An 11,977-nucleotide genomic window follows, 5' to 3' on the forward strand; every position below is an offset into this window, starting at 1 on the left:
CACGGGTTCGTGCCCCGGTCTGGAAAGATCCCACATGCCGCAGAGCGGCTAGGCCTGTGAGCCATGGCCGCTAAGCCTGCACGTCCAGAGCCTGTGCTCCGCAAGGGGAAAGGCCACAACAGGGAGAGGCCCGCGTACCGAAAAAAAAAAAAAAAAAGCTCATTGAAAAATAATCAATTATCAACATTACTGACATATTTTACCTATTTCTATGTTCACTATTGTTTCTTGGACTCTCCACCTTACCTCTGTGTTCACTTTTCTTTTGGCTAAAGTACATAGTGAGGAGCAGAACTGGGGTTCAAAGCAATGTGTGTTTGCCTCCAAAGTCCTTGCTCAACCACAATTTACTGGTCACGGATACAGAGAAAGGTATTCTGTGTGTATGGGTCAGGGAGAGGAGCCAGTAGATAAGAGACAGATGGAGAGGAAGAGGGGAAGTGGAGGATGCCTTGAGAGAAGGTGTCACAATAGTTTTGACACCGTCTGCCAGAAGACAGGATTCGTATATCAGAAAAGCAAAAACAACTAACTCATGTCATGAGACACGAATAATATATATATGTATATATACATATATATGTATATGACATAAATAAACATGGGGAATTAAGGATGTAGTCATAAGTCAAGGGGCTTGGGCCAGAAAGGGAAGGTGTAGCTGCACCCATTTAAGGCCTGTGTAAGAATGCAGAGGGATTTCTAGCACCTAGGTACAATGCCTGCCACGTAACAGGTGCTCAAGAATATTTGTGGAATGAAAGAAGTAAAAGCAAGGAAGAAAAGAAAGAATGGAAACGGAAAAGGGAAGGGAGGAAAATAACAGAATGAGAAAAGGAAGAAGGTAATAAGGAAGCAGGAAGAAAATGAAAGGAAAGGAATTAAAAGAAGAGGCAGAAGAAAGTAAATGAAAAGAAGGATCTCTTTTTTTTTTTTTAAGTATAAACATTGCATATTTGTAAATGGGCTAAAAAAAGAAAAGATTTATATCAAACTGTTAACAATGCTTACTTAGAGTAGAAGGTGAATGACTTTCACTTATTAACTTTATGTCCATCAGCAATATTTAAGATTCTTCCAGTGAGCATCTATTGTTTGTAAGTAAAGATTTAAAAATTAAGACTCAGAAACAGCAAAAGGGAAATGTGCAGAGAATAATAAAGAACCACCTGATGTGGCATGGTGTGACGTACCCTCAGATGAGTGCATCTTCACTGATGCCCCCAGTAGGGTCCCTCAGGGACTCCCTGTTGACCTTCAGGAGCAGAGACCATTTTTCCTGCCATCTCAGGCCCATTAATCTCCTCAAAATCCAGGCCCCAAAAGGAAGAGAAACCCCATTATTGGATTTCCTCTCCTCTTAAAGCCACATGTCAAATTCCAGGTGGCCTTGGAATTGCTTGGCCCTGCATTCTCCCAGGTGGCCTGACTCCCTTTAAGAATATCCAATCTTTCGTCCATAGGTCTTTCACTTCAGCCTGAAATGAACAACCCTATCAGAATAGGATGAGCCAAGTGTCTATACAAGAAAGACACATATTTACAGTATTAAAAAAAGACTCTCCCTTCACAGATCGCAGCTCATTAAAATAGAGAAAATGCTTCCCTCCTTTTTTTTCTTTTTCTTTTTAATCTGGTTTTTTTTTGTTAATCTTTCATGGGTTTCTCATTTCTCTAAGACTCCTCAGTCCCTTGAAGTAAACAGTGACAGACAAGTCCAGCTGGTCCCTTATGACCTAGAGCCATTCTATATATTCCTAGCTTTACTTATATAAGAAAACGTATGTTTTGTCCATAAAAATAAACTCATACGAAGCATGGGTTATGGGTTTTTACAACTCAAGAGACACAGATAAAAAGGTGATAAACCCTGGGCAATGTCTAAAGGCTTTTTTGGTTGTCACATTATAGGGGTGCTATGAGCATCTAGTGGTGTAGACCAGGGATGCTGCTAAACATTTTACAATGCACAAGTCAGCACCTACACAAAGAATTTTCTGGCCCAGAATGTCAACAGTGCTGAGGTTGAGAAACCCTGCGCTAAACCATCCTAATCACTCTCTAAAGGAGGAATTATCAGCCTTGTTATAGAGGAGGAAACTGAGAGCTGTAATGTCCCACAACCCAAGTCATATCGCCAGCATCTGGATCGGATCTGTTTCACTCCCTTAAACCCATGTATCTGCTATATTATCTTGAAGATGGAAATGACCTCCTCATTGCATAAATAAGGAAATTGAGGCTCAGATGCCAAGTGTCTTGCTCTGTATCTCACTGCTACTGTTGATTCTTTGTCCCTTCACAGTTCAAGGTCTGTGATGATGACTAATCACAAATGACTTCACCTCAAACCATGAAGCTGCCAACAAATGTCTCTTTCTCTTGTCTGTTAACCATTACACCCCTAGTAATTAACTTCTTGTTTCTGCTCCTTTAACACTGTAATCTAGTGGTTTTATTGCTCACATCTAATTCACTAGCTTAATCAATCATTATTAAGCTCCTTCTGTATGCTAAGCACTGTAAAGGTGCAGGATATAAATGGGTCAGAAGGCAAATGGAAGAGAACTGCAAGTTCAGGGATTGGCAAACTATAGCTCAAGGAGTGCCTGTTTTTGTAAATAAAGTTTTATTGGAACACACACACACAAAAGGTAATAAACCAAAAGCCATCTATTATACCTCTATAACAGAGTTTCTCAACCTTGGCACTACTGACATTTTGGGTCAGATAATTCTTTGTAGTGGTGGCCGTCCTGTGCTTTGTAGGATGTTTAGCAGCGTCCCTGGCACCTACCCACTAGATGCCTGCAACACACACACACACACACACACACACACACACACACACACACACAACCAGTTGTGGCAACCAAAAATGCCTCCAGGAATTCAGTCATTAAATGTACCCTGGGGGCCAAAATCTCCCATGGTTGAGAACCACAGAGGTAGCGCCAAGTTGCAAAAATAGGTTAGTTTATTTCTCTACAGTTAGAAATATATGTTTTGCGCACACACACAGGTATTATGAGTTTTAATATGTATTAAACCATCTCTTGTAATGAAGAGAATTTGTTTGCAATGCCAACGGCAAAGTAGAGAAAAGCAACATGACAAGCAAAATTATATCTCAAAGCTTCATGCTGTATTATGAAAGAGGCAACATTGAAGAACTCTAAAAAAATCACATTTATATTCAGCAAAGATAAAACTGCAATTAGATGTGTGCGGTGACTCTAATTTATGGATGTTTTCCTTATATTCTACAACTTCAGATAACCTTCTCAGCAGAGTTCAGAGCTGAAACCATCCAAAAACTGATAATCTAGTTATCTATCGTACCATATAACAGGACACCATATCATCACACTTTATAATTCAGTACCATAGTTTAAGGAAAAGGAATGCCAGCAGGCTGCCTGGATTAACAATATTAAAAGGATGAATATGTGTGATTCTGTGAAAGTCAACTGGCATCTTTCCATTGCATTCCAAAGAAGAAATGTGAAAAAAATTGTTTGGTGAAATCAGGAATGGTGTTAATACCAGAGACTCCAGGGTCTTCTATAATCTTGTTATTAACTTGGTAATATGAGTGATAATTACTCAGCAAGAAAATAAAGCTAAAATGTATTTTGGGGGGGTTGTAACTATTTATTGATTAAGTTGGGTCTCATGTCATTTGCTGGAGATTGCTTCAAATTTAAGTACTCAAACACTGTTCTTTTTTATGGGTATATATATACATATATATATATATATATATATTTATAATAGTTTCATGAAAAAAATTTATAGCTGCAATTTACTTTATATTCCATTTTAGATGCAGATAGTTGGACTGAATAAATTTAAAATGTAATTGAATGACCAAAGAATAAAAACGTCCTTTTCTGGTTTGGAATAGTTCAATCTGTCATTATAATATTTAAAAAAAAAAAAAAAGAATGAATTAACACTTAAAAAAATAGGTTAATGGGATTAGAAATTTGTTGTCCTATTTTATGCTATCCTCTCTCCTCCTGTCCACTTGCCAGAAGAATTTCAAATGCAATTCCCCTGAAATCTACAGATTTAATAGGCTAAACAGGCAGTTACCACTCTTGATACTAGGCCGATTTTATTGAGCCTACATCTTAAAAAATCTTTTTGTTGTGTTATTTCTGCAGAATTTCCTGACATTATAGAAAAAAATTACAGGTGACATGGTAACTAGAAGAGAAGAGCAAGCTGGGTTGGTTTCTGCAGCAATTTCCCAAGTATTGCTTCCCCCTTTCGAGATTCAAATTCAAACAAAAACCTTCTTCTGTATTTCTAATGAAAAAATGAGCAATAACTTCTGAAATTTGTGCTAAGCCAAATTAACTCATTACTGTGTTATGAAACAGTTTAACACACTTTGCTCAAAATATTAGCTTTGCAAACATAAATATGCAATAGTAATATCACCACGTAATCAAACGTGACTGGCCTATGCTAATAGGTACTAAGACATAAAAGATGTCAAATCATTAGGATATTTGAAGAAAAGCCAAATGACTTTAATATTCCCCAGAAATGGCATTGTCTCAATTCTTCTCTACATATGTATAAATAACCTAAATGCAAAGAACCTTATAAATTTATTCCTATTCTTTTGTGAAGTTAGTTAAAATTTAATGAACAAGAAATTAAAGAGAAGCTGCTGTAATAGTTAGAATATTCTAACTGAAAAACAATGAAACTATTTACACTCCCATAAAATTATAAAGATTTTTCAAGGGATATTTTATAATACAATTTTTAAACAATGTTTTCTTCTTATTATTCTTGAGACTTAAAACACTGCAAGTTTATTTCGCATTTTAAAAATACATTTACTTGGGCTTCCCTGGTGGCGCAGTGGTTGAGAGTCCACCTGCCGATGCAGGGGACACGGGTTCGTGTCCCGGTCTGGGAAGATCCCGCATGCCGCGGAGCGGCTGGGCCCGTGAGCCATGGCCGCTGGGCCTGCGCGTCCGGAGCCTGTGCTCCGCAACGGGAGAGGCCACAGCAACGAGAGGCCCGCGTACCGAAAAAAAAAAAAAAAATTTATTTGAGTAAGAGCTCTGCTTTCTCAGAAAAAGAACTTTGTGCTTTAAAGTAACATGTTGAATGCTTAGATTTTTCTTCAAACACATTTTATGCTTCATCTTTCAACTAAGAGGATCAATTTTCAACTACATGTAATGGACAGAAAATCGTGTTGAAATGATAGTGTTAATTAATTCTGGGAGTTTAACCAGTAAGATTTCTGAGATACAGAGTTATTTGTACAGAACTGGAAAAATACCAACAGCTTATAGGTATGTTCACTGCTTTTCCACTGTTTTCACCTCCTCTCAAAATTATCTTCATATTTCACAGAAGTGAAAGCAATTAGCTTAACTCTTCTCCTGAGAGACCATTTCTGAAAGAAAAAAAGTTGCTGTTCTAGTTTTAGATATTTAATCAAACAAAACCTCTAACTCTAAGAGCCAACTTCAGGGTTTTCACTAAAGAAAAAATCCCCTCTCTAGCGGGTGGCTCAAACTCGACCCCCCTGAACTGTGCAGACACTGAAGTGGCTCTCGGTTACGCTGGGAAAGAAAGAAGAACTAGACATCCCACAGCTGCCTTCACCAGCTTCCTTCCCAGGGGCACAGTTGCAGGCTCTATCAAACTCAATCACTTTGTACAGCAACTGGGATCCCAGGCAGGGGCAAGGAATACCAGAGCAGCTTAGATTTCTTCCAGTACCACAGAAAGAAGTAAGAATACTTCAAGAGTAAGCAGTTATTTACAATGATTATGTGGCCCCAGGCCAAAAAAAGTGATGAAGAAGAGCATCTGTAGTGAGAGAAAATAAAAGATGTTGCACATTTCTAAGATTTCAAGCTACTTACAGGCACTCTTCCTTAGATCTTTAGTATGAAAGTGCTATAAATATGCGCTCTTTATTCCTAACCAATTTTTTATTTGGGGGGATGGGGAGAGGATGAGCAAGTTGAAGAAACACAGAACTTAATTAACAGTCAATTCAGCAATTGTAATGTAACCCATTCACTGCAGTGTTTTAAAGGAATGAAGTGTATATTGCAGTAATATCATATTTAAAGGTACTACACTATTCCATTTTACACCAGTGTACTTTCTCACAAGCTCTTCTGAACATAAAGACTAAAATAACTGTATTAGTGGTATGGTGTGACTAAAGACAAGCAGTCAGAGAATATTCTTCCCTACTTGAGGATAACCAAGGCTATGGCAGATGCCATTTCCTTGAGATAAATCAGAAAGGAAGGAGCTACAAACATATAGTTCTATTAAAATAATAGAAATATACAGATTACCATTCCCCACAAAATCATGCTTTTATAGTAATCACCTTCTGGTAGGATAGTAAAAGACAATATATAGATGCATATTTTGAGTAATTTTTATAATATCTTAGATTTATAATCCCATTACAGTCATTAATTCTTACTTGGTCAGAAAACCATTATTATAACTCCATATAATCACTTGCAGAATTTACCAGATATAATAATGAAAATTATAATGATGATGTGACAATTTATTGTGGGTGTGCTATGACTCAATGGTGAAAAACTGAAACCATTTCCTCTAAAATCAGGAACAAGACAAGGATGCCCACTCTCACCACTATTATTCAACATAGTTTTGGAAGTTTTGGCCACAACAATCAAACAAGAAAAAGAAATAAAAAGAATCCAAATCGGAAAAGAAGAAGTAAAGCTGTCACTGTTTGCAGATGACATGATACTATACATAGAGAATCCTAAAGATGCTATCAGAAAACTACTAGAGCTAATCAATGAATGTGGTAAAGTAACAGGATACAAAATTAATGCACAGAAATCTCTTGCATTCCTATACACTAATGATGAAAAATCTGAAAGAGAAATTAAGGAAACACTCCCATTTACCACTGCAACAAAAAGAATAAAATACCTAGGAATAAATCTACCTAAGGAGACAAAAGACCTGTATGCAGAAAATTATAAGACACTGATGAAAGAAATTAAAGATGATACAAACAGATGGAGAGATATACCACGTTCTTGGATTGGAGGAATCAACACTGTGAAAATGACTATACTATCCAAAGCAATCTACAGATGCAATGCAATCCCTATCAAACTACCAATGGCATTTTTCACAGAACTAGAACAAAAAAATTTCACACTTTGTATGGAAACACAAAAGACCCTGAATAGCCAAAGCAATCTTGAGAAAGAAAAATGAAGCTGGAGGAATCAGGCTCCCTGACTTCAGACTATACTACAAAGCTACAGTAATCAAGACAGTATGGTACTGGTACAAAAACAGAAATATAGATCAATGGAACAGGATAGAAAGTCCAGAGATAAACCCATGCACATACAGTCAACTTATCTTTGATAGAGGAGGCAAGAATATACAGTGGAGAAAAGACAGCCTCTTCAGTAAGTGGTGCTGGGAAAACTGGACAGCTACATGTAAAAGAATGAAATTAGAACACTCCCTAACACCATACACAAAAATAAACTCAAAATGGATTAAAGACCTAAATGTAAGGCCAGACACTCTTAAAACTCTTAGAGGAAAACACAGGAAGAACACTCTTTGACATAAATCACAGCAAGACCCTTTTTGACCCACCTCCTAGAGAAATGGAAATAAATACAAAAATAAACAAATGGGACCTAATGAAACTTCAAAGCTTTTGCACAGCAAAGGAAACCATAAACAAGACCAAAAGACAACCCTCAGAATGGGAGAAAATATTTGCAAACGAAGCAACTGACAAAGGATTAATCTCCAAAATATACAAGCAGCTCATGAAGCTCAATATCAAAAAAACAAACAACCCAATCCAAAAATGCGCAGAAGACCTAAATAGACATTTCTCCAAAGAAGATATACAGGTTGCCAACAAACACATGAAAGGATGCTCAACATCACTAATCATTAGAGAAATGCAAATCAAAAGTTCAATAAGGTATCACCTCACACTAGTCAGAATGGCCATCATCAAAAAATCTACAAACAATAAATGCTGGAGGGGGAATGGAGAAAAGGGAACCCTCTTGCACTGTTGGTGGGAATGTAAATTGATACAGCCACTATGGAGAACAGTATGGAGGTTCCTTAAAAAACTAAAAATAGGACTACCATACAACCCAGCAATCCCACTACTGGGCGGATACCCTGAGAAAACCATAATTCAAAAAGAGTCATGTACCACAATGTTCATTGCAGCTCTATTTACAATAGCCAGGACATGGAAGCAACCTAAGTGTCCATCGACAGATGAACGGATAAAGAAGATGTGGCACATATATACAATAGAATACTACTCAGCCATAAAAAGAAATGAAATTAAGTTATTTGTGGTGAGGTGGTTGGACCTAGAGCCTGTCATACAGAGTGAAGTAAGTCAGAAAGAGAAAAACAAATACCGTATGCTAACACATATATATGGAATCTAAAATTTAAAAAAAAAAAAGGTTCTGATGAACCTAGGGACAGGACAGGAATAAAGATACAGACGTACAGAATGGACTTGAGGACACGGGGAGGGAGAAGGGTAAGCTGGGACAAAGTGAGAGAGTGGCATGGACATATATATACAGTATCAAATGTAAAACAGATAGTGGGAAGCAGCCGCATAGCACAGGGCGATCAGCTCGGTGCTTTGTGACCACCTAGAGGGGTGGGATTAGGAGGGTGGGAGGGAGATGCAAAAGAGAGGAGATATGGGGATATATGTATATGTATAGCTGGTTCACTTTGTTATATAGCAGAAACTAACACAACATTGTAAAACAATTATACTCCAATAAAGATGTTAAAAATAAAGAAGACTATGTAGATGTATATTTTGAGTAATTTTTTTAATATCTTGGATGTATAATCCCATTACAATCATTAATTCTTACTTGGTCAGAAAGCCATTATTATAACTCCATATAAGCATGTGCAGAATTTACCAGATATAATAATGAAAATAATAATGATGATGTGACAATTTATTGTGGGTGTGCTATGACTCAAGCACTGTGCTGAGGGCTGTAGATCCATGATGTCATTTACTACCACCCCCCTTATGAAATTATCATTATTTTATAGATGAAAAAATTGACTTTTAAGGTCACTGAGCTAGTAATGGTATTGTCAGAATTTAAACTTTTTGACTCTAAAGTCCATGTGCTAGTTATTATGCTCTGCTTACTACACTGAACATCACATTTGTATGTTAATTTTGAACATTTTAGGTATTGTTAAATCATTTGTAAAGGGTTTTACTGTTGTTAAATTGTTCTATTCAAAGAAAAATCGCCTTTCTATATAAGATGTCAGTTAAATATCACACATATTACTTATAATCCCTTTTCCTTCTCTAATGGCTGATTTTTTTAATAACCAGAAAAAGGCTCATTTCAACCTAGAGTAGTAGTAACGTAATAATTCCCTAAATTTTCTTTCTGTTTTAGGTTGACCCTCAAAATTACAAGCCAAAGAGCTAACAGACAATTAAATTTATGTTACATAACAGATACTGAGGCATATAAACACTAAACCATGCCTGAAAATGTAGAATGATAAAATATCAAGTACGAAAACTTCAAGCCTCAAAAGGACTTTGTTTATAGTTCAACGATATTCCTCCAAGACAATACAATTCACTACAGCAAGGAGGAATATATGAGGCAGAAGTTGTTGACATATGGGGTGTGCACAGAACTTCTGGTTAATGGAAGTTCCAAGATGTATAAATAAAAAATGATGTGTGAGCTGCTGGAAAAAACTGTAAGGCAAGTCAATTTTTAATTAAAAAATTATGTAGCATAAACAATGTTAATGAGCCAAAAGTCCCATGAGATTAGGACTGTATCTGCTTCATTTTAACATCCCATTCACTTTTCATAAAAGTATATCCACTCACTTGAAATACCTCAAGCAGAGCCCTTTTCGTAAAACAGAGTTTTGAAGATTTTCTTTGTCCTTGTTTTTAATAGCTCACCATTTTCTCCTCTTGATGATATATGACATTAAAAAAAAATCCCTAAAATCCTTAAATGAATCACCATAAATAAATACCTGGAAGTTCTTCATAAATTTCATCATCAATTGGCTGGTTGCTTGCTGGTGAACTGCTGATTGGATGATCAACATCATCATATAAGTCTCCTCTTTCATCATCATCCTCAGGAATAACATCAGACCCCATATCTACAAAACGTGTTTCAGGAAGCAGAATTTTCAAGAATGCAAAAGAGGTTTTCAAAACCCTATTACCTAAATTAATGCAGCCCTACAAAGTCGCAATATTGTTACATGCTATATCCTTAACTTAAACATTTAAACATTTAAAAAAAAATTTAAACATTTAAAAAAATCGATTGTGGCGTAAATATGTGAATTTCAAAGTTGCCAAATGGTACTTGCAGAAAAGATGCTTTTATTAATCTGAAGCAAATGGTATGTATTAATACCAGTCATGTTCTTTTAGTCATTTCTCACAGAAGTCAGTAAGTTTCTTTGTATGAAACTCCAACTTATTCAGTTATTCAGTACTTAAAGACTCTAATAACTTGCTCAATTGATTGCTCTTACCTTGTAATACAAATTTCAGCTGCTGTACCCATTCTTCGGCATCTTTGGGAGAAGCTGCTGTGAACTAATAAAAAACAAACGATAGCAATAAAAATCACCACCGTAATGAAAGGTATATGTTGCATTCTTTCCATTTCTTTAAGACCATTAGTAATTCTCTTCATGTCTAGTACTACTTTCCTTGCAAGGATGCTTCTTATAATGTACAGTTAATTTTGACAAATTTACGTAATTGAAGCAGAGGATGATGGATTTGAAACTGTGATCAGCAGCTGGCAGCTGTGCAGGAAAAAAAGCTGCTTCTCTTCATCAATGTCAAAGACAGAACTGATGAACAAAATTTGCCCTTGACAATTAGAAGACACCCATGAATTTCTTTAGACTGCTGGGTACAGCTTTCTTAAAAATGTTCTTGTCCGATTCCAACACACTACCTGACAACTTAATTAACTGGCTTTCAACTGCAATCTCAGATATTTGAAACTTATTAAACATGCATTCCATATTGATGCTGGCTGCTAGCTCTTGAATTGCAGAGCTGATGCGCGCCTTTGCCTTCCTTTTCTCCCACAAGCCTAAGCAATACAATATGCATGAACATTCTGATATTTTTCTTTTGATAGTTTTATTCTTTCTGCCATGTAATCCTTTTAAGAAATCACACAGTTCCATTAAAATAGACATAAAACGCAACATGTGAAGTAATTGATAAATGACATATCTCCTGTTCTCTCAAGAAGGTATCACTTGAACTAATCTGGAATTTTTTAAAAACTTGATTTCCCCTTATACAAATGTTTAATGTATAAAACCCAGTATTTTTTATTATTATTAACATGTCAGAAAGAGTTGTTTGAACAAAATGTTAATGTCTTTAAAAATGAAATCAGGAAGTTTTATCAACTTAATTTCAAGGCAACATAAAAACTCCAACCTGATAGATACGTTTATCGGGAGCAGAGATTTCAAAACAGCAATCTTTCTTTCCATCCTTCCTAAGAGTGTTATTCATTCTGACATTGTAGCCTTCTATTGCAAATTCACCTTTCTGTTGTTTGTCTGTTGAAGATAAAACGAAAGTTAGAATTTCATTTACTACAGTGAATATAAATATCCAGTTGATTAGCTTTTATTTAGATTTTTTTTGATAAATTTTTGGATAGAATATTTTTTGGTCATATTGCTTTCACAGTATAATATTTAAGTAACATTTCTAGGTATTACTTTTAATTCTAAAATTACAGAGTTATTTGGAATGGTTGGTTTTAAAAAGGACATCTAAGGGAACCAAAAGAAGAGGTCTGCAGATAATGGTCTTATTCAGAAGGAAGTATGTAAATATGACAATTTCATGTAG

The 11,977-nt window shown here is 36.0% G+C and overlaps 1 protein-coding gene across 1 annotated transcript in view; it reads right to left on the reverse strand.

Moving 5' to 3' along the window:
• The window catches only part of SKAP2 (src kinase associated phosphoprotein 2), a 153,795-nt gene that overhangs the window by 44,392 nt on the left and 97,426 nt on the right, over positions 1 to 11,977 (reverse strand). Inside the window, exons 7-9 of the mRNA XM_007466073.1 lie at positions 11,555 to 11,679; positions 10,621 to 10,684; positions 10,105 to 10,236 (exon numbers count right to left, since the gene is read on the reverse strand). Of these exons, the coding sequence (XP_007466135.1) occupies positions 10,105 to 10,236; positions 10,621 to 10,684; positions 11,555 to 11,679 (321 nt within the window). The remainder of the gene's footprint in view (positions 1 to 10,104; positions 10,237 to 10,620; positions 10,685 to 11,554; positions 11,680 to 11,977) is intronic.

The sequence above is a fragment of the Lipotes vexillifer genome, unplaced genomic scaffold, assembly GCF_000442215.2.
Source record: "Lipotes vexillifer unplaced genomic scaffold, Lipotes_vexillifer_v1.1 scaffold150, whole genome shotgun sequence".
Taxonomy (NCBI): Eukaryota; Metazoa; Chordata; class Mammalia; order Artiodactyla; family Lipotidae; genus Lipotes; species Lipotes vexillifer.